At 46.0% G+C, this 22,817-nt stretch overlaps 1 protein-coding gene across 1 annotated transcript in view; it reads left to right on the top strand.

The window, feature by feature from the left end:
* RNF185 (ring finger protein 185) overlaps positions 1-20,137 on the top strand; it is a 20,452-nt gene extending 315 nt beyond the window's left edge. Inside the window, exons 2-7 of the mRNA XM_015822656.1 lie at positions 7,013-7,224; positions 9,968-9,986; positions 12,587-12,699; positions 15,522-15,576; positions 17,286-17,403; positions 18,022-20,137. Of these exons, the coding sequence (XP_015678142.1) occupies positions 7,052-7,224; positions 9,968-9,986; positions 12,587-12,699; positions 15,522-15,576; positions 17,286-17,403; positions 18,022-18,119 (576 nt within the window). The 5' untranslated portion in view covers positions 7,013-7,051 and the 3' untranslated portion in view covers positions 18,120-20,137. The remainder of the gene's footprint in view (positions 1-7,012; positions 7,225-9,967; positions 9,987-12,586; positions 12,700-15,521; positions 15,577-17,285; positions 17,404-18,021) is intronic.
* Positions 20,138-22,817: the final 2,680 nt, after the last annotated feature.

The raw sequence follows: 22,817 nt of genomic DNA, 5'->3' as shown, positions 1-22,817 counted from the left end.
GGGGAGGGGGCGGGGCGGGGAAAGGAGGCCCCCAGAAAGGGGTTGGGACCGATCGCTGAAGTGGAAAAGCAGCGCATGCGCGGGACGCAGTTCGTGATCTTTGTTTTATTCATCTTGCCTGCGATGAGGAGGAGACGGTGGGCGGCTTCGGGCCGGGCCCTCCGGCAGCCGATGGTCAGCCTCCAGGGAGAAAGCCGGTGGATCCGTTCCTGTGGCAGTCAGTGGGGGTCAGCGGCCGGTGGATCCGGGAAAGAGAACCAGCACTGCACCCTGTTGGGGAAAATATATATCCGAATAGAGCTGGAAGGGACCTTGGAGGTCATCTAGTCCAGCCCCCTGCTCAAGCAGGAGACCCTATGTCATTTCAGACAAGGGGCTGTCCAGTCTCTTCTTAAAAACCTCCGGTGATGGAGCGCCCACAAGCACCCACACAACGACTCAAAAATGTTCGGAAGAAGATGATAATATAACACACAGGGCTGTGGAGTCGGAGTCGAGGAGTCGGAGGAAATTTTGGGTACCTGGAGTCGGAGTCGGCAAACAATGCACCGACTCCGACTCCTACTAAATTTAGATTGGAATTTTAAAAAAAGCAAGTTTAAATGTCCCAATTCACAAAAAGTTATAATTAATGACTTCTCTATTGAAAGAATAAAGACCAATGCATGCAGTGCCTCACGTAACCGCAAAACGAGCACGTTAAGTGACCGTGAAGAAGCATGCTTTTCATGTGCATGGAATGTATAAAATACATTCGCATATTAATACAGAGGAGTCGGAGTCGGGGAGTCGGAGTTGGAGTCGGAAGTACAAAAAACTGAGGAGTCGGAGTCAGAGTCGGAACATTTATCCACCGACTCCACAGCCCTGATTAACACACAATGCGATAAAATACCTTATATTCTCAGTATAGGTCTTCCTATTCGAGCAAGGGAACACTCCATTCCATCAGCCACAAGCCTAAATCCTGCCTCGTGTTTGTCTTGACGGATGGCTGGCCGGCCATGGGTGTGTCCGTGGGCATGGACATCAGATCAAGGCTTTTGGACTTGATCCCGGATAGCCCTTTGCATATTTTGGTGGGAAGTGGTTTATGGGCATTGTCTCATTACTGCTTAATTTTCCAGGTTAACATTTAGAATAGTTTTGCAAGTAAACGTATTAGGATTTTTTTTAGAATATAGTACAATTTATGACAAAGTAGGATATTTGAATTTCTAAGGTTCACTTTAAAAATCCAGTTGCTGTTTATGTAAATCATTGTTTTTTGCTTTCCTTGTTTTGGAAACTACCCAGAGTCAGGTGGTGCCTAAATATTTGAGCACTGTATATTTTCAGAATAAAAATTTTAGACGCTTGTGTGCCATCTAAGATTTTTCCAGTCTCATTCTAAAAGTTAGCTGGCTTGCTTCTAAGTGAGTTGTACAGGGTTCGCCTAATACAATGTTTTGCTGCTGGTATATAAGTAAGTGATCATATTACTGTACATCAATTACTGCTAATGTAGAGATTGCATTTAAAGAATAATGCCACTTGCCTCCTTTTCCTTGTTTCTTTTTAAAAACTAAACTCCAATGAACAAATTGAATTTATTTCCAAATATATATCATAGGCTTGCATAGAAAATGGTTTTAAGACTCATTGCTTGAAGGGCTATAATTGATTTATTTATTCAGTTTCTATAGCTGCCCATCTCAGCCGAGGGACTTTGAGTGGCGTGCAATAATTAACGTACCAGAGTCAAATAACAGTAACATAGGTGTAGAGATTTCACATTGGGAGCTTCAATCACAGAAACAAAACATTTAAATTAAATATTTAATTATTTTTTTAAAAAAATGTCCCATATCTAAGGTTAGAGAATATTTTTCTGTGGGAAGGAAGCACAAGATGTCGTGAATGTTGGTGCTAACGTTTGCCTACAGTATTGCCTTTTTTTCATTCAAATTGCACACTTTGACGTCACCAAAGAGAACTCAGAGCTGGCAAAGCGGGGTCTGTTAGATGCTTGCTAGCAGATTGTGATGTTGTCCTTTGGGGGCATCCTGTTGCATGATGTAATTGAATGAAAAAAAAATCTGTTGAAATAGAGATCTTCTCTGTGTGGATGCTGTGGGCATGAAGTCTCCCTGGATTCCTTGTGGCTGTCCGTGAACATTTTCATCAGAGCTGAGAGACGATACAGACTTCTTCTTTGCTGCTTTTGTTTTTCTTGGAAATATTTGCATAGGAGGTGAGCAGAGATTGCTTTGGGTGAGTCAGGTCAGAGGAGGGGGTTATTGTTATTACTGTATTCATTTGAATATATTAGCCAAGATGAAGGAAGTACTCCATATCCCCCAGTATTTTATGACTTTAAAAGGCTGTAGATTCAATTTGGACATCACCTAACTAAGATTTGAGCAGCAGCCTTGTTCCAGGTGATGTAGCAAAGTCTAAGGGCGCCCTTCTTTGAGTAGGTTTGGGTGTATTGCCGTAAGCGAGACTGGGAATGCATTTGTGTTCTCTGTGTGAAAACTAAATATATCTTGCAATAATTCTTGTACCAAGCAGGATTGCCTAATGCAATCTACACATCAGAAGAGTAAAACTAACCTGTCTTATGACGGCCTAAACCTAGCTCACGTTTCCTATTAGTGGGTGAACAATCCAACTTGTAGCTCTGTTCCAGCGATCCTTTAGATTGTCATGCTGTTGAATTGAGAAACCTAATGTGAAACTAGTTTCTAGAATTCAGCTTTCCTCTGTAGACAGAGAAATCAGTAGATTTAAGCAGTTATTAAAAAAAAAAAACACCTTTAGCAGCATTTTGGCTTTCTTCATGAGGTGCCTTGTTTATTTATATAATTTATATGCTGCCCATCTCACTGTTACAGAGGGATGTGTTACTGTGTGTTCTTGAGCATTTTTGGGACTTTCACATTTTATTAAAAGGCAGATGTTTGGTGAGCTGCAGCTTCGTTAGAGGCACTGAGTGTGTAAGATGTTGGCACTGAGTGTGTAAGATGTTGGCCGTTCTGTTATCAGTCAGCTGCCCTTTGGAAATGATGAAGGGAGCTGCAGCTCACCAAAGCTTCTGCTTTTTTAATAAGATGGGCTGCTTGGGAAAAGGGCTCTGAGGCCTCGCATGATTTCTTGATACAGGGAGTCCTCGACTTACAACAGTACATTTAGTGACTGTTCGATGTTACAGTGGCAATGAAAAATGTGACTTACGGCCGTTTTTCACTGTTACGTCCCTTGCAGCATCCCCGTGGTCATGCGATCAGAATACAGGCGCTTGACACCTGGCTCATATTTACGATAGTTGCCGTGTCCTGGGGTCATGTGATCACCTTTTGTGATCTTCTGACAAGCGAAGTCAGCGTGGAGTTCAGATTCATTTAACAACTGCAGCGATTCACTTAACAACTGTGGCAAGAAAGCTAGTAAAATGGGGCAAAACTCACTTAGCAAATGGCTTCCTTAGCAGCAAAAATGTTGGGCTCATTTGTTGTTGTAACTTGAGGACTACCTGTATTTACCTTTATCTTAAGCCCTGGGACTGTTGTGTAACAGGTTTTCAAAGCCTTTTTTACCTGATCACTTATAACACATTGGGGTGGCTTGCCAGAGTTAGATATATGGATATTGGCCTGGAAAAGTGAAAAAAAATCTTAATTAACTAAGGTTAATACAGGTAGTGAAGGGTCCTTAAAGTTATATTAAGTCTGTATCGAGTGCATTCTTGAGATTGCAGTGTTTCTAAGTGTAGCAACTTCAAAAATAGTTATTACAAAATTCTTGGCTTTCAGGTTCTTTCAGTCCTTCTGCATGGAACTCAGATCTGTCAGGTGCATCTGTCACTGTAGAAATCCCTACGAGGAATTTCCTCAAGCCAGAAAAATACAAAGAAGGGTAGCCTATAATTTAGTGCCACGTTCTTCTCAATTTAGTCCATTTTCTCCGATTTAAAGATCTATTTCCTGCTAGAAAAATGTTAAGACCTGATTGCTGTGTTGCAGCATAACTCTGTAAGAATTTAAAATAATTCCAACATTCGTCTTAGGACTTAGGTCAAGAGACTGCTGCTTCCTTTTGTACGACTTATATTCCATCTCTGCTCTTTTCCTTTGCTGAATTAAAACAGAAAAGGTGGGGGAAAAACACCTGATGCAGATGCTTGTCTAGTAGAAAATCAACAGATTTTCTGAGCTACGGCTAGTACCACTTGCAATTCTGTTCCGTCCCTGGAGCCAAGAACTCTGTGTTCCGGCTGCTCAGGTTTTGCACCCTGAAACTCCTTCAGGCCAGAGCAGTTCAAAATGGAGACTGGCTTCGTGACACTCCAGTGAGAGTCAAGTCCAGGCCGTTTTAGAAGGTAGGAGATGTCTCTCTGGTTGCATTCTATCTACCCCTGGGGCAAGCGGGGAACACAGAAGGGAGAACCACCACAACGTTCCCAGACAGATTTTTGGGAACCTAACAGTTTAACTGGCGTTGGCTCCTACCTGTGTGAACTGTTCAGAATGGTGGAATTTGGGTTGTTCCTCCAGCAATCCAGGAACCACCCCTAAGTGTTCTTTCTTCCTCTGAGGATCTGCTCTCCTTCCTGATCTCCTGCCACCCTTCTTTAAGCTGTTGACTGGTCTCCCTGCCTAACAAGTTATTTACCAGACTCTTTCTCTAAAGATTTGTACGTATCTTACTGAATGCTAAGACATTTTAGAGAATTTATCTCTTTTTCATGCTACTTTGTTAAATCTATATTTCAGCTTTGTTCTGTCACAGATAAGCTCTGCTGGGCTCTCTGGAAAGGGCAGCATATGGATATGTAATTTTTATTATATATTTATATAATGCAGAGACTCTCGATGCATACAGTGAAATCTAATGAGCATTTAGAAATGCTGTGTTCAGTGTTGTGGCAGAAATCACCTTGAATAAAAAGCATACACAGGATTCTTATTCTCATATTAAGACTTGATTGTTTCTTAATCTGTCAGGATTTCTCTTGCCTGTTCTAAAGTCGTAAGATCTGTCATCGGTGCTCTTATTGCACAAGTATAACCTCTGATGGTATCTTCTCCTTGTGGGCATAATTAGCAAAATAATTGTGGTTTTGAATTATTATTATGGTTGGTTGCATGGTCAGCCAGATGTTCAGCCTGGATTTGGCATTTTTATCCACCAAGGACCTGGGATAGGCAGATACTGTTTTTTGATGATATTAGTGGTATCCTCACAGGATGTAAGCTGCTCCAAGCAAAACTTCCTTTTGCAATTGACTAGCAGTGGTTTTGTCAATGCTTCAAGTGGTGCTCCAGATGTCCCAAAGGTGCTTTTTCAAGAGGCAACTGGGCTTTCTTGCTTTTCTTTGAAGACATTTCACTTCTCATCCAAGAAGCTTCTTCAGCTCTGACTGGATGGTGCAGAATAGAAGGATGTATATTCCTTGCACACAGCTGGTCATTTGCATTCTTTTAGAATGTCGTTGAAGCCACTTGGAGATTTGTCTGTGTCCTCAGGGTCACCTGAGTCGTGCAAATGGGTGTGAAGCCTTCCTGGAACTGCTGAAGGGACTGTGTTGTAAACTGGAGATAGATGATGTTGTATCCCTCCCCCTCTGTTGAGAGAGGGCTGTTCAATTTGGACCTAGATGGCCTCTTTGACCCCTCTTTCAAATTAACAATCTTCTCTGTCCAAAACATGAACTTTGCTATCTTCAAAAGAGTGGCCTTTGTCTTTTAAATGCAGATGGACTGCTGACTCTTGTCCTGATGGGTTTGTTCTCTTATGTTATGCCCTACGTTTATGAAGTGGTTGTTTTATTTCCCCAATGTACAGATCTGCACATGGCTCACTGCATTGTACTGCATATACCACGTTGCTCAGTTTGTGTCTGCGTGTTTTATCCTTGGGGTGGACAAGCTTCTGCTTTGGTGTATTCTTGGGTTTAAATGTGCACATATGTTGTGTTGGCTGAAGATCCTTCTGAGCTTTTCAGATATTCCTGAAATGTATGGAATGACGACGTTGCTTCGTTTATTGTTCTCTTCTTTTTCTGTTAAGGTGCTTGAAAAAGCACCTTTGGGACAACCATGACCAGGATTAGTGAGAATCTCCATAGACATGGTGCTCCAGATGTTTTGGGGTTACACCCAAGGCACTTATCACTTTTGGTACTATCTTTGCTTTATTTTGCCACAATGGTTCTTCTATTTGCGGATCTTTGTATTTTGTGGGGGGTTTTTCCAGTTCTTTCTCCTTTATTCTACTGTTTCCAGGTTACTGCCATGTCCATTAATAATATTAATATTATTATAGTCTGTTCACAACAAGGTGAAGTGACAGCTGCTAATTCATTCACTGATGTTGGCCTTTGTACACATCAAGTTCTTCCCAAGAATCTAGGATGTTGCAATGAACTGGCATAGTATATATGTGGATCCAGGGAGTGTGGCGTTTTGCAATTGACAGATGAAAATTTTGTCAGTGTACAGATTTTCTAAATGCCATCCAAGAGTTTTTGCTATGGTACCCAAGTGTGCCAATAATCCTTGAAATCACCACAGCTGGTTTGTGCCACAATCTTTCAATTTCTGTTTTCAGATCTTGATATATTGTGATCTTCTCCAGTCCTTTGTCTTTTATTCTACTTTCCTGTGGTATTGCCCCATCAATTATCCAGACTTGGTTTTTTTCCAAACATAATTAACTCTGAACTGTTATGAGCTAAGATTTTATCAGCTTGAATTTGGAAATCTCACAATATTTCATTCTGCTCATTTTTTACTACCTTTTCAGCTACTTCCCACCATTTTTTTTCATTACTGGTGCTCCAATGAATCATTTTGGTGACTATGTCATGTTGTTGCTTATGATCAGTTTGTGCAATCTTCTTACACCAGCCAAGTACATGATCTACCGTTTCTTCTATTTCTTCGCACAAAATCTGCACTTTGAATCATTTGATGATTTTTTTTCAGTTCTGGTTCTTACTCTTACTTATTATTACTATTTGCTTTGCCAGGATTCAGCTTCCCACAGACTTCCTAACTGGAAGCAAAAAATGGCCAGCAAAGGACCTGCGGCTTCAGCTTCCACAGAAAGTTCCAGTGCTGGTGGGACCAGTGGGAATAGCAGCAACGGAGACAGTACTGGTCAGGACAGCACATTCGAATGCAACATCTGTTTGGACACCGCCAAGGATGCTGTGATCAGTCTGTGTGGCCACCTCTTCTGGTCAGTATCACCCCCAGTTTTCAGCAGCAAATACTTAAAATCATGGCTTTTGAAGGCTCTGCCTCCCGCTTGCTTCTTCCTTCCCCATATCATCCTTATTAGGCATGTTCTGGTCCAAGTCCCATAAGAGCCATGGGGTGAGTCTACCATTAATTTTTCACTGTTCTGGTCCAAACAAGATATCTGCTTTAATCCTGCTCTTCTTAGACAGATAAACTCCAAAGAACGGGATAATATTCAGATTATTTATTATTCAGGAATCTCAAACAATAACTTACAGTCAAGAAGAGTTCTTCTGATGAACAAACCTTCTCCGTTCTTCTGGTGAAAAATTAATGGTAGACTCACCCCATGGCTCTTATGGGACACATCACCTCGTGTCTGTCTTCACAATGGCTTCTTACATACACCAAAACCAGGAAGTACTGAAATAAACTTTGAAACTTCTCCCACTGACTAGATAAACTATAGGATTAACTGACTGCTAAAACTACATTACTCATAAGCCATCTCTTAAGGAAACAGCGTTTAACCCCTTAAATGCTAAACGTTCTAACATACAGTTCTTAAGCTAACTGGCTGGTCCAGCACAAGGCAGGTGAGAATTGTAAAGCTGAAGTCTTAAACTCATTATTGATTCTACATCAGGGACATCTAACCTTGCCCACTTTAAGCCCTGTAGACTTCATCTCCTAGAATTCCCCAGCTAGCATGGGGAATTCTGGGAGTTGAAGTCCCCAAGCCTTAAAGTGGTCAGGGACGGACCCCCCAAGCAGTTGACTTGCTCCCCATAGGGCTGGATGACACCATTCAATCCTTGAGAATGCATCAAGGGTGGAGCTGCGAAGGGAATGGGCTAAGGAAAGAGAAACGATTTCTGGTATTAATCCCAGCTGTGGCTCTGGAGGTAGCCCATTTGCCGTGTCCGTAGAACCAATGGAATTGTGTCTCCATCCTAGCCCACCTTTTCGTCTTGGAGTTGTTTTAAGGGTTGGATGCGATACAGTTCCTGGGAAACCATCCTGCTCAAAAACCCTTGAAAGCAGACCAGCAACTTTTGCTGCCGGGTGTCAGTTGTTGCAAAGAGAGCTTGGGCTGAAATGTGAGGATGTGGGGCAGGCACAGACATGTGCAGAGGATGAACTTGCCTGTCCATGGCTAGGGGTGCTGCTTTGCTTCTAGGAGACCCTCAACTCGTCACACTCGGCATAATCTGGTTCTCCAAGGCTCTGAGCAAACGGGGGCTTTCTGTTTGCAAAACCCGCATTTCATCTGTGAGCTGCCATCTTGTGCCCCTAATAAGCTGTTAATTACCGGCTGGATTTTCATACTATGCCAAAGCATAATGTGGCTTGATTGACTTTGGCTCAGCATATTGTGCAAATCTAGCTTTTTGTAAACCATGTGTGAGCACAGCTAATTACTGTTCATGCAACCAGGGTTAAACTGTAGGTAAATTAACTATGAAATTGGGGCCGCATTGACAGTAATGGGGGAGGTAATCCAATAGCTGAAATTAGAAAAAGAGGGCTTCCTGCATTATTTATTTTATTTTTATTTATCAGATTTAGATACTGCCTGTCTCATTCTTGTCATTTTTTTTTGTCACATCCTCAGAAATAGCTTTGTTGGGAACCTGAATTTCAGATGTTGCTTAGTTGCAGCCAAGAGGCTTTTGACAGCATCCGTACAATTGTGATTGCATTTATTCACTCTGAATTAATATTTCAGTTTACATTTGTCTCTTACCTTTTCTAAAATAAAACTGGTTGAATTTAAAGCAGATGGAATGAACCATCTTGTACCTAAGCTCCAAATCCAGCCACAAAAATCTAGACTTTCTGGTTTTCTCTCGGCATAATGACCATGAGCTTTAGCTATGAAAGTGTGGAGAAGACAATGGGCCAAACTCTGGGTTACAAAACAGGAGTTCCTAGAGGGCATTTTTAATACGTGCAGGTTCCGCCAGGCCAGGGTATAACATTTCACATAAGTATAAAAACATCCTATCTTAACTAATCCTGGATTTCCATAAGTAGGACCTGCAGTTAACAGGGGTGGAAATACCTTAGTGACATTAGTGGAACAGCTGTAGGTAATGTGAGAATGCATCCAAGAATCTGCCCAGCTGATGATCCAAGATTTGAGACCACCTGTCTTCTGAGACTTATCAGAGCAAGAAATCCTGTCTTTTTCTGTGTGTGCTATCATTTTGTTATTCAGGCTGTGTATTGCACTCTATTTCCTGGGGGTGGGACTTGTTCGTCAGTCACGTTCTTTTCTTTATTCTACAGAATTCAGTTAATTCGGAATTCAGTTATGCAGAATTCAATTCATGCTTTCTGAGTAAGGGGAGTTCCATTTTAGAGTCCCTTAGCTCAAGAAATCTCTATGCTGGTTTGTATACAAGGGGTATCAAACTGCCGGCCCGCGGGCCGGATGCATCATCCAGAAGCCGCGCCCACCCCATTGCCGGCAATGGCAAAACCATCCCAATACGTTGACATGTCTGGTATACATGGAAAGACCAGCTATTAAAAAAGCAGGAAAATCCTGCTTTTGTTGCTGCCTTTTGAAATACTGGGGTTGTATTGTCTGAGAGTCGAATCTGTATCATCTGAGAGCTGGATTCCAGGTTTCTGATTGTACACATCTAATGTGTGTGTGTGTTGATTTTTCTCCCCCACTGCTACCTCTGTGGACATTCTACTTTATGAACAAATCACTTTGGGAATCCCTGCAGTTGGCCTTGTTTACACCAGGTAAGGCTGGTTCTGCTTTGCTTTGTCTTTCATCAGCTTTGGTTATTACCCAATCCACCTTCTTGGTTTCCCAAGGGACTCTGGGAAGGTGCAGTATGCCTTTCCCTTTCTAAATGGATTGTGCGTCCTCCCCAAGGCAACTCTGTTTGGTAATTAGTGTTAACCATGCAATTGTTGGCAACCTTCTGTTTGGGGGCTTGGTAGGAAAGGGATGAGTGGCGATGAGATCTACTGTTTAGTAACAATGAGCATTCAGGATATATTCTGGCTATCCTTTCTGCCATTCTGTGAGGTAGGTTAGATTAATACCTCGGATGGTAGATTAGATGCTCTTAGGGGACTCCTTTTAGAATATATGGTGGGCTTAAGTCACATTTCCCAGCCCCAGCGGATAACACAGCGTTTTGAAACATTGGGTCTTTGATGAGATTTTGATGCTCTCACCTAAGGATCTTGTGAACTTTCAGGTAAGAAAGGCGAGATATTGTGGTGGAGTGTGCCTACGGAGGGGGAGGGGGTGTGATGGACTACAGTGAAGCAACAGTTTCACATGGAGGAGGGAGCACATTCCAAAGAGGGAGGTAAGAAAAGAGCTCGGAGATGGATAGGAGGTGAGGAAGAGTTAGAATAGCAGCTCTTACCGTGTTTCCCCGAAAATAAGACCCGGTCTTATTTTCAGGTGTGTGTGTGTGTGTGTGTGAGTGTGTCTTTTCCACTCACCTCCAGCATCAACAGCCCCACCCAGCCGGTCCACTTCTTCTGCAGCTTCATTCTGCAGCTGAAAATGGAGCACCGGCTGCATTTCCCCATTGGAGGCCTTTCCGGAAGGCTTCTGCAGCCGAGAAACGAGGTATGGATTGAATCCGTAGTTTGGTTCTTGGCTGCAGAGGCCTTTCCGGAAAGGCCTCTGACGGGGAAATGCAGGCCTGGGGACGCCACAGAAGAAGTGGGCTGGTGAGGAGAGGGAGGCTGCAACAGTAAGTAGGTGCGGGGTGCATGGGGCAGCTCCACCTCCCGCACACACCCGCCCTAGCTTGATTTTTAGGTGTGCACCTCGCCCCAAAACTAGGGCTTATTTTTGGGGTAGGGGTTATATTAGCCCCCCCCCAAAAAAAATCAAGCTAGGGCTTATTTTCAGGGTAGGTCTTACTTTCAGGGAAAACACGGTAGGAATCTCCCAGGGTACTCGGGTGCGAGAGAGCAAAGATTTCGTCTGGCAAGATTCTGTCTATTTGGTATGAACAAAAACTGAACTTTGCCTGGATTGCTCTATGTCGTTCCCGGGCTGGGCCTGGCAGACATTGAGATTGTTGGTGTCTCTTGATCTTTAGTTTGAAATGTGCGAAAAGGCGCTGACCCATCTCCCATTGAATGGGTGAGAGGCTTGAGGATGAATGATTGGTTGCTTTCCTCCCCTCCATAATCCCAACAGTGTAAGAGAAAGATTGAGGGCAATAGAAGAAGGGTACGACAGAGAATGAGGTGGCTGGATGGAGTCCCTGAAGCAGGAGGCGTGAGCTTAAAGGGACTCCAGAAGATGGCAGAGGACAGGAAGGCCTGGAGGAAAGTTGTCCATGGGGTCGTGATGGGTCGGACACGACTTCGCAACTAACAACAACAAAAATTATGGAAGTGCCAAGCCTCTGTCCAGGATTATTTTACAGTGTTGGGAGCTCTGTGGGAGGGAAAGAGCTGGACACTTTGGACCCTGCAAAAAGTACTGGCAGTCCTCATAATGACCATTCAGCTACAATGTGAAAGTAACTTTGTGACCAAAGCCCACGTTTACGATCTCAGTCCCTGTTCACCATTACAGTCAGGTAACACCTATTGTCCTACGCCTGACCCTTTTTTTTCTTCCCACCCCCCACCCCCAGAGATTGTCTAAAGAAGCTGTCTCTTCTTGAGCGGCTTTTCTCTGCAGGGCAGCAAGTTAACAAGCTCAGCTCTGTGACCTTGATTAGGGCCTTGCAGCTGCAGCCTGAAATTGACAGGATCCTAGTCAGTTTCACACTAAAGGCTTTTGTTTGCCTCCTAAACACCAGTGCATTCCTTTCCATGTGCGTTCCTATCGTGTGCTGACTTAGTCTCTTGTAATCCCTTCCTCTCCAAAGAGTGGGGGAGTGAGAAAAAGGGGCTGTAGGATTTGCCCTTTTCTCAGTCGTTTGAGATTGTATCTGATGCTATAAAGCAGAGGAAACCTGAAGTAACATCATAAGTGCAGTCATGGTCACCTTCTTTTTCACTTAATGACCAGTTTGCTTAAGGACCATGTTGCCAGTCCGAATTGTACTCACTAAACAAGGATTACCTGTAAAGCCAATATCTTGGCATCTTTGCAGAACTCTATGTTTTTTATTTTTTTACTTATTTAGTAGATTTAGAAGGTCCTAAATTCCAAAATGACTCTGGATGGCTCCTAAGTGATTATGCTTAAAATAGAAAAATCAAGAAGAACCCAGGTGCCCACACAGGCCACACAACTAGCAACCACCCCAGGGTCCCACAGACTCCCTACCCCGAGGCCTGGGAGATGCAAGGCATTCTTCTGTTGTAGTCCAGGTTTTCACCAGATGCCGTTCCTCTTTTCTGCCTTTCAGTGGCTGGAGACCAGGCCAAACAGACAGGTGTGTCCTGTATGCAAAGCAGGAATCAGCCGTGATAAAGTTATACCACTTTATGGAAGGGGCAGCACCGGACAGCAGGACCCCAGGTAAGACGGCCTCTCCTGGGAACAGTCTTTTGCTTTCAAAGTCTACTCAAGTGGAATTCATGGAAGAAAACCTGGCTGCCTACTCTTGACTCAGGTTTAGTCTTCAGGTTTCGGCAACCTTTTCTTACCTGTAAGAATCTCACCATTCCAATGTTTGTTACTGGTCATAAGTTGCTCTATGTCAGTGGTGGCGAACGGGTGCCAGAGGCGGCACTCTATGTCAGTGGTGGCGAACGGGTGCCAGAGGCGGCACTCAGAGCCCTCTCTGTGGGCACGCGCGCCATCGCCCCAGTCCTAGGCCTTCAGCTGGGTTTTATAAAACCTTTTCGCTTTAGGCCTCCGCTGCCGTGTGCAAAAAAAAAAAAAAGGTTCAATCAATTTCAAAAGGGGGAAAAAAGATCTTGCAAAGTTGGAATTGATTGACTGAACTTTTTAGTCCCACCCAGTCTGCTGTTACCACTGCAGCCACGCCCACCCAATGGGCCACGCCCACCCGGCACCCGACGATGCATAAGTGGGTTTTGGGTTGCAGTTTGGGCACTCGGTCTCTAAAAGGTTCGCCATCACTGCTCTATGTGCTGCCCATTCCCGGCCACAGCATTCTGGGGTGTGTGTGTGTGTGTCCTGTGTAGCTTCACATGATGCAGCTGGAGTTGGGACATAGTGTTCCAGATCTTTATTTTGGTGTGTCTACCCCAGAGGCTCACAGGCCAAAAAGCAACAAGCAAAAGATTGTCAAGCTTGATTCTGGGGATTTCTCCTCCCATCCTCTCCCTATCTTGGTAGGATAGTAAAGAAGGAATCTTAAGGATGGACAAATTTAGCATTACATAAGCTTTACAGGTCATAGTCCAAGTCTGTCATAGGCAGCTGCATTACTGAATAGTGGAAGCCTTCTTTGGAACTTAGAAATAACAATTGAAAAAACTGGTATCCAGGAGGATTTTTGTCTTTTTAGGACTTTATTGGGATTCTTTCAGAAGACCATCATTAATGGTTTTCTTGAATGGCTTTTTTCTAGACCCTACTCATACATAGCTCATACTAGCCTGTGTAGGGTTCTCATGACCAGGGTCTGTTGAAACATGGAGGGGTCTCCTGATGGATGCTACAGTAGGCTTGGAAGCTGCTTCTGCATCCCTGGAGTGAACTTTGCTGGGTTTCTGTGCACCTCCAGTAAGACCATTTTCAGGACATGGGTGTCTGCCTGGTCTCCCTGTGTTGTGATTCCTCGTCAGCCAGTGGAACTGGCAGCTGAGTCTGGGGAATCAGGAGGAGGAGGAGGAGGAGGGGCCTGGAGGGACATCAGAGTCAGAGGAAGGCTCTGATGAGCTCCAAGACTTAGAGTCTGACGAGAAGCTGGCCCCTCTACTGCACTTAGGCTGAGACACAGCTGTCCTGGGAGTCTGAGTTGGACAGTGATGACTCACAGCTGGGAGATATCCAGGATGCACAAAAACGCCCGCAAGAAAAGAGAGTAGGACAGAGGAATGCAATGGGGCGGCTCCAAAGGCAAAGGAGAAGGCATTAGGAAGCCCCGCCTTGGCTGCATAATAAAAGGGAAGGTGTGGGAGGTGCTGGCTGCTGAAGGCAACCATTTGTGTTAAGGAATCAAGTTTCAGTGAAGTGTGTTTTGTTTGCCTTGGACATTGACTCAGGTCTATGAGAATAAAAGGGTTTGGTTTTTCTTGCGGTTCCAGCCTGCTTGTTGGAAGAGAGTTTCTCCTTGTGAGCTTAACAAGGCTGGGACAGAACACCCTGTGATTGGCTTTGTGGCAGCCAGATCTGCAACTCTCTTGAGGAACATTTGCATGTTCTTCTGCAAGGTGTGCAGAATGTTGTAATGTTTGGGCCATTAGTCAACAAATTACCTGCCTGGAAAGGTTGCCAATCCCTATTCTGGGTGTTTCTGGAACAGTGAGAGGGTGATCTGACGCGTCCAACTGGGGAACAGATGTTTGGAAGGAGTTGTTTGTCTGGATGGCTTTCACTATGCTGGCTCAGGAATTCTGGGAGTTGAAGTCCACAAGTCATAAAAGAGCCAAGGTTGCCTACCCCTGCACTAGGGGATTTTTGCAGGATATGTGGAGATCAGGATACATTCTTCTGGATTTTCCAGTAATATATCATTGGCAGGAGCAGCCCAGTAATTTTGGCCATGCTTCAGTGTTCTATCCCCAAGCAAAATCTAGTTTCTTTTCTGCACTATTCAGGCACTATTTATTTATTAAATGTATATGCTGCCCATCTCACTTTGCAGTGACTCTGGGTGGCTTATGAAATGATGAAAAGGTAAAGGATACAAAACCATTGAAATTAAGATTAAACCAGAAACTAAAAACCAAGAAGACAGGTGACATGGAGGTGGAAATCTCTGTACACTGATTGATGCTTTCTCACCACAGGGGTAGAAATGCTGCAGCTGTCTGGCTATTAAGATGATGAAAAGGAGGGCCCGGAGGGAGAAGGAGGCGCTGGGCCTCAACAATATTTATTTATTAAATTTTTTTGCTGCCCATCTTGCTACAAGGAGATTCTGGGCAGCTTGCAACATCCATCCATCTCTCTCTCTCTCTCTCTCTCTCTCTCTCACACACACACACACACACACACCCTCCCTCCCCCCCTCCCTCCACAATAAAATTGCAACAAAATACAGATTATAACTAAAAGATGGGGAGGAAGGGAAGAGAACGTTCAGGGGAGAGGTGGGAGCTGCTGTTAGTCGATCAGCCACCTTCAGTGTGATGGTTCCCCATTGGGGCCCCAAGTCAACTGCTAGATGCCCTCATTAAGCCCCCGTAATGAATTGTATCTTGCAGGGAGAAAACGCCACCTCGACCTCAAGGCCAGAGACCCGAGCCAGAAAATAGAGGGGTGAGTAACACAGAATCTGGGAGAGGCTTGTGCTTCTTAGAATTACAGAGGGAAAATGCTGCAAGGCTGGACCCCTTCAGGCTTGTCTGCTGCAGGTCTTTGCGAGCCAGATTAAACCAGACCAATCTTGGATGGCCATTTTCTGTAGAGAGAGTTAAACCGCTGGTAGGAATAATGCTCTGGTGTACATTTTGCAAACTCCGAGCTGCCGTACGACTGCCCTTAAAACAGGGGTGTCCAACTTTGGCAAATTTAAGACTTCTGGACTCCAACTCCCAGAATCCCCCAGTTCTGGGAGTTGGGAGTCCATAAATCTTAAAAGTTGCTGAGGTTGGACACCTCTGATTTAGGCAGTGGCTTTTAGACAGGGATTTCAGAATTCTGGGAGTCTACCAGTTTTAAGGTTGCCAAGGTTGGAAAAAACCCAGCCTTAAAATATGGTGGGCATCAAGTTAGCCTGCAGTTGCAGGAGGTGCAGCAAGTTGTGTCCAAAGAGATTGTGAATGCTGACTTTATAAATAGCAGACTCTGGAGAAAATGGGCCATTTTAACCTTTCGTAGCCCCAAGTTGGAGGGATTACCTGGCCTGATGAAAGAGTTGCCTATTTCCATGCAAGTCGGCGGGAGCCTCCAGAGGCTGCTCTCTGCTCTTTTTCTCATCCAACAAGCAGCTCTGCTGGGGGTGATTAAGGAGCACTTTGTTCGTCTATTCCCCGGAGAGCCAATGCCTTATTGAATCAGGTGCTGAAGGTGGAGGGTGCCTTTTTGGCATGGCTTCTGCCTGAAGCTCTTGTGGCAAAGCGCACAGGCTGCCTTGCCCAGCCTGGAGGTGATCTCTGATCCTCGGACCCTTTTTGCTCTGGGGATAGGCTCAGGTTGCTCAGGCAGGTTTTGTGACCTGTGACCAGCAAAGAACGATCTTGCTCATCTCTTAAATATTGGGTGAGCTAGCAGGCCGCCAACTTGCTAAATTTAAGTTGGAAACACGCTACACTCTTGCACCCCAAAAGATCACATGGGAATAAAATAACAAAGCCGTGAAAATCAGGAGTCTGGCAGCACCTTTCACAGCTAACTAATTCTGTTAAAGGCATAAACTTTCATGAGCTGCAGCTCAAGCATCAGGAGTCTGCAGCACCTTTTCTGAAGAACCCATTTAATGAAACAAAATTTAATAAAATGTGTTTGTTGAAAAAGGGATTACACGCTCCTAATGTTTTGCTACCATGGACTAACACAGCTCTCCTACTACAAAGCCTTGAACGAATCTCCTGTCACTGTATTTCTGTGGAGTATCCAGAGCCAATCTATCTGGATAAAATCTTATCTCTGCAAGGTACAATGGAGTAGAAGGATGGCAGAAAATAATTGCTACCCGACTGGAAGGAGGCAAGGCCAAAGAAGCACTGATGATGTTTCCCTAGTTGGGCAATGAAATGTCTACAAGCAAACCACCAAGCTTGAAGAGCACCAACACCTCCACAGTTCATCACTGAGCTATATTTATTCCCTTCTATTGGAAGGGAAATGGAGCCAGGTCCATAAAGTAGTCTGGTCTGGGATGCTGCTTTCAGCTCATCATGTTCTCACAGCGCACAATTGGAAGTCCCTCTAATCTGCTGAAAGAGACTGCAACCAGTCAGGTTTTAGTTTGTGAACTAGGACATCTATATATGCAAGTTGATCAGTTTTTGTTTGTTTGTTTCTAGGGTTTCCAGGGTTTTGGGTTTGGTGATGGAGGCTTCCAAATGTCATTTGGAATTGGAGCGTTTCCGTTTGGCATATTTGCTACAGCCTTCAATATAAATGATGGCCGCCCCCCTCCAGGTATGGGATTAAATAAAATTAGCCTGGCCAATCATAATTGGGCTGGCGTTGCATTCTGATCTGTTTTGCTTAACTATTGATCAACGCTCGTCTACTCATTTTGCCCAATGAGCATCTCTGTTGTATGTGACCTTCTTCAGAGTCACCATCTGACGAGTCCCAGCAAGCTCTGCAGAACAGGGACATCCCCTCTGGGAGATCTTTGCAAAACCTGAAGAATAGAAAATAGTAGAGATGGAAGGAATGTTGGAGGTCCTCTACTCCAACCTCCTGTCCAAGCTGGAGACGCTGTACCGTTCTGGAGAAATGGCTGTCCAATCTCTTTTTAAAAACCTCCGGTAATGAAGCACCCACACCTTCTGGTGGCAAGCTGTTCCACCGGTTGTTTTTACGGCCTTCCTGAACAGCTCATGCACAAAGGCCTGGTCCTGCTGAAGCGCATCTGTTTCAAAGAAGACAAGACAGTTTTAGGGACTGTCCATTTTAAGGTTTCTGGGAAGCTTTCTAATAAAAAAAGCTTTAGAGTCTGATTCCACACTTAGAGCGGAAAAACATAACGTTCCATTTGTAAATTCTAACAGAAAGCTGATAATTGTGCTTTGTTTTTTCTTTCCTTAGCTGTCCCAGGGACTCCTCAGTATGTGGACGAGCAGTTTCTCTCTCGCCTCTTCCTGTTCGTGGCCCTCGTCATCATGTTCTGGCTCCTGATAGCTTAACTTTGCTCCATACCTTGCAGAACTCTGAACCGGCCACAGACTGCTGCTTGTCTCCCTGTCTGCCTCTCGGTGTCCAATTCTTCAGCTACTGATGGGCTCCTAAAAGCCACTGGTGTCTTTGTGAGACGGAGTCTCTCTTATTTTTCCAGAACTATGGTGTTAATGTTTTTGGAAGTTCTCTGAAGCTCAGCTGTATCTCACACAGCCAGGATCTGGCTGGAACTGCAACCCTAGCTTTGAGCTCTGTATCTCAGTGAGGAGTGTTTGAATCTTGTGCCAAATATCTGGAAGAGATGCTGCTCCAAAGGGAATTGGGCATGGTGGCTGGCAATGGAACCTCTTGTCACACCCCCCACTATCTTGTGTCTCGAGCAGTGAGAGGAAGGAGACCAGGGGACTTCAGAACCCAACTGTACATCTTGCTCAAAAGCCAACTGACTCCAAGTAATATCTTCTATAAATAAGACATCTGGCTGAAGAGGATTGTGTCCCATTCCTGCTGTTACATACCCAAGTGATAAAAGACCATCTTTGTTTTTCCAGCAATCACAAAAATGAAAGGATAAAAGACTTTTTAATCTAAAACGGTAGCATATCTAAATTTACTGGAATTGGGCGGGGCGGGGGAGAGGGAATATCATCTCAGGGTTTTGGAGGGGCTGCTGGCTGTCATGCAGCACACTTCCTTGCTGATAAAAGCAGTGTTTTAAAGGGTTTGTAGCAGCTATCAACTTTTAATTTAGGTAGACATAATTTCAGCTGTTGTTCTTATTTAGATACATCTCCTCCCCGAAATGTACATTTTTTTCCATATTTGGGATAGGTTAACCGGGAGGAGTATAGGATAGTCTCTTACAGGGGTAATTCACTTGAGTATTTGAGGCCTCCCCAACTCAAAGTAACGATTATTACACAAATGGGAATAAATCTGTACATTTTTTACAAGAACAGGGAATTCTGCTTAAACAGTTTGCATGTGGCCAAGGGACCATTGGTGTGTGAGCTTTTTCAAATGACCAAAGACGTGTTTTTTTGAAGGGTAATCATGGGCCCAATGCAGCAGGTGGTTTGAACAGTGCTTTAGCTGCACAGCATCTCACATGATGGTACTGGGTGCATTTGGAGAACTCTTTACAGAAGGGGTGGAAGAGGAATCACGCTTTTAAAAAGTTGTGGCAGAATCTTTTGGGCCCACAGGATGCAAACCTCTCACTTAAATGACTGCCAATATTCTTGTAAGGGTGCATTTATTTTGCAATCCTTTTGATCTTCTGGATGTTAACAGACTTGCTAGTCAGACCCCACTGATGTCGAGGTTTATTTTTCTGTAAGCGTGATGTGGGGGGTGAGGTTGGCAATCTCAAGAGTGAGATGCGTGTCACCACCGTTTCCTTTCACCGAAGTCAGATACCAAATGTGAATTTTCTTGTGGCCCAAATTCTCTTCTATCAACAAAATCGGACTTGGCAACAAGAAGGCTCCATCCCTTGAATGAAGATCAGTGCCACCTACTGTCAACAAAAAAACATTCAGTTGCATTGTAATACAAGTAACTTTTATTTCTCCCTTTCCTAGAAAGATCATCAAACTGGAAAAGCTGTCTTTCTAAAATCAGTCTTATACAAATGGTCAAATGGCTGGGATAGTGTTGAAATGTCAGATGTTGACTGTTAGATCGGTTGTGCTGGCCAAGGTCCACGGTCTTTGGTGGTGGGGTTATTTCGGCCTTGTCTGCCTTTGGGGGGAACAGAATTGGTGGCATCTGAAAAACTTTTTGGCTGAATTGCAGCAGCTGATTCTGGGCTTCTGGCTCATGTTTGCTTGATAAGCAGACCCTCCCTCCCCGGATTTCCTCTGGTTTTAAAAGGCCTCCCTGCCCACACTCTTTGTATCCCTTTTTTTTCTCCACACCATCTATTCAGATTCCTCTTGGCTTGTGGTCAGCAAAGTATGGTACCACTGTGCAACACTGCTGTTCACTAATTTTCACTGTTGTGAAAGTCTGAATAAACACCTTTTTACATTATCTTACTGCTGCGTGGAGTTAATTTCCTGCAAATTGTTTGGAGAGGCGCTGCCACCAGGAAAGTGGAGCCCCATTGCGTGGCTCGGCTCCCTGACCATCGGGTGGACGCCCGGGCTTCCCATTGCGATTCACCTCGGACCTTCAGCCCGGCGGCTGGAGCGCAGAACCAGGCATGCCCCCCGGCTGGATCGTCCACGTCGTTAGGGCTGAAGCGTCCGGGTCTGTCCCCTCGCCCCTTGCTTTCCGCCGGCCGAGCAGGGCCGTCGCAGCAACCGTGGCCCGCTTCACGTTGCTTCATTCTTGGGCGGCGAAGGCGAAAGTAACCGCTTCCGCGCTGATTCGTGGCTGGGCACGAACTTGGATTGGCGAAGGCGCGAGAGCTGCTCAGCAGCCCCGTTGCCTCCCTGTCTCGCAAGCTCCGCGCACCTGCCGAGCGTGTTCCCACGACGCGGTCATTGGCAAACGCGAGTCGGACCCGGCGTCCCGTGGTTTCGCCCGAAGAATCTCCGCCACTGGAGCGAGCCCCAGGCGAGGCCCGCAAAGCCCCGCCGCCGGGGATGCAGGCGAAGCCCGAACCTGCATCGTGAGAACTCGAGCCGCCCGGAGCTTCTGCGCTCACTCGCGAGTGACCGTCGGTCGCATCGCCGCCACGTGCGGCGGGGGAAACGGCAGGCGCCGATTGGCTCCCCGGCTGAACGAGGGGCGGGGATAGAACGGCGCAGAAAGAAGTTGAAACGGAGGAGGCGGGCGGCCGGGGCTCATTCCGCGGCCCCATTGGTCGGAAGCGGTGGGCGGGGAAGCGGGGCGGGACCGGCGTGGGACCAATCATTGGCCGCGCGCGGGCAGCAGCGGAGCTCGGCCGGAGGTCCAGGTGCGACGTCGCTCGCCGTGTCCGCTGCGCTGGCGCGCGGCGCGGGGCGGGGGGGCGTGAGGCTCCTTCCTTCGGCCCGGCGGTGACGTCACGCACGCGCGGGGGCGCTGAGGCGGCGCTCGGAGGCCATGGAGGGCGGCGTGGCCGCGCCGGCGGGTAAGGAAGCGGCCGCGGGGGACCCGGCTGGCGCGGCGCCAGGGGTCGGGGTGGGGGGGGGGCGCGTGGCCGCAGCCGAGTCCCTCCCAAGCTGGGCGGCCACGGTTTCCAGGGCGCCGCGTCCTCACGTGGGATCCGGGCTCCGGCTCGCTGAGGGGCCCTCCCGCCCTTGGGACGCCCCTCGCTTGACTGGTTGCAAAGGGGGAAGGGAAGCGAGCCTGGCCCGGGAGGGAGGAGAGGCGCGGAGACCCCCCCTCCTCCCGGGGGGCAGAAAGCAGCTTCTTTCCGGGCTCCTGCTGGGGAGGCTGGCGGGGGCCTTGGGGCCCTGCCCGGGAGTCTCTAACCCAACCTTGACGATTTTAAGGCATGTGGACTTCAACTCCCAGAATTCCACAGCCAGCAATGCTGGCTGTGGAATTCTGGGAGTTGAAGTCCACATGCCTTAAAATTGTCAAGGTTGAGAAACACTGCAAGAGGGGCGAGGAGGGGATGACTTGCCCGCTGCCCGGCCGTTAAAGCCAGGGGCCTCTTGCAGGCGGTGGTGGGACCCCCGGTGGGCACCCCGAAGGCCCGGCTGAGGGCCTCCTGTCCCAGCCAAGGCTGCCCTCCCGCTGCTTTCTCAACCTGGGCGACCCGCAAGGACTGGCTGGGGAATCCTGGGAGTCCAAAGTCCACACGTTAGCAAAATCGAGAAACACTTCCTAGTGTAGCTCAGGCGAAATGGCTGGCTTCTTCAACAATAGGCAAAATTATCTGGCTCTTAGGTTGAAAAAGAAAGATGATGTGGCCTCTGTGTTGCTCGGCGTTCTTTGGAAAGTAGCCCAGTGTTGATTGCAACTCTGAAATGTTTTCGTGCTCAGTAATTGTATTTCACCTTATCTGCGTTCTTCACGGTTGGGGGACTCTGAGCCCAGGTGATCATTTTTACAGCTGGAGAGAGAGAGAGAGAGGGTGGGCTTTGGCCTCGGATTTCTTTAGGGAATTTAGAGGCTGGAAGTCTTAATTTATTCTCACCCCTTTGTAACGTCTTGGTATTTTGTTCTGTTTGAGGGTTCGTGGTCTGTGAACCCTCCAGGGACGTGAAGTGGGAGTACTAACAGAATTTGGTAGTTCAACAGAAGGAGTGCAGAAGAGTAACAAACAAGGACTGCATGTTCTACTACTAGGAGAAAGCCCTCATCTGGATATGATTGGGAAGGGGATACCTTGGAGCCCGTTTGATTGCCCACTGTGGGTGATTAAATGACGGCTTCCTGCTGAGGAAGCAGAGGCCACTGGAAAGACTGCAGGGGGAATATAAAATAGCCCGTTTCCAAGAAATGAGCTCACCAAGTGAGTGAATAAAAAAGCTTAAAAGGATTTGGGCAGGAGAGGTTCAAAAGTATGTGTTCAGCTGATTTTCAAAGCTGAGAAGGAAGCAAGAAGAAGTAAATATCTGTCTCCGGGTATACCTTATGAAACTGAAATAACAATCAGGGAACGTGACACACGATCTCTACTACTTATGCCATGTTCCTTTTCCTTCCTGAATACAGTCTGGTATGTATCATGCCGCAAATGCAACTTTATAGTAGTTCGTGAGCAAAAATAATACTAGGATTGGAACAATGAACAAAGAGTCATTTGGCCAAATAAAAACTCTATA

Source organism: Protobothrops mucrosquamatus, unplaced genomic scaffold (genome assembly GCF_001527695.2).
Source record: "Protobothrops mucrosquamatus isolate PMUCROS unplaced genomic scaffold, P.Mucros_1.0 scaffold1634, whole genome shotgun sequence".
In the NCBI taxonomy this organism is placed as follows: Eukaryota; Metazoa; Chordata; class Lepidosauria; order Squamata; family Viperidae; genus Protobothrops; species Protobothrops mucrosquamatus.
This window is presented reverse-complemented; position numbering and strand designations above follow the sequence as displayed.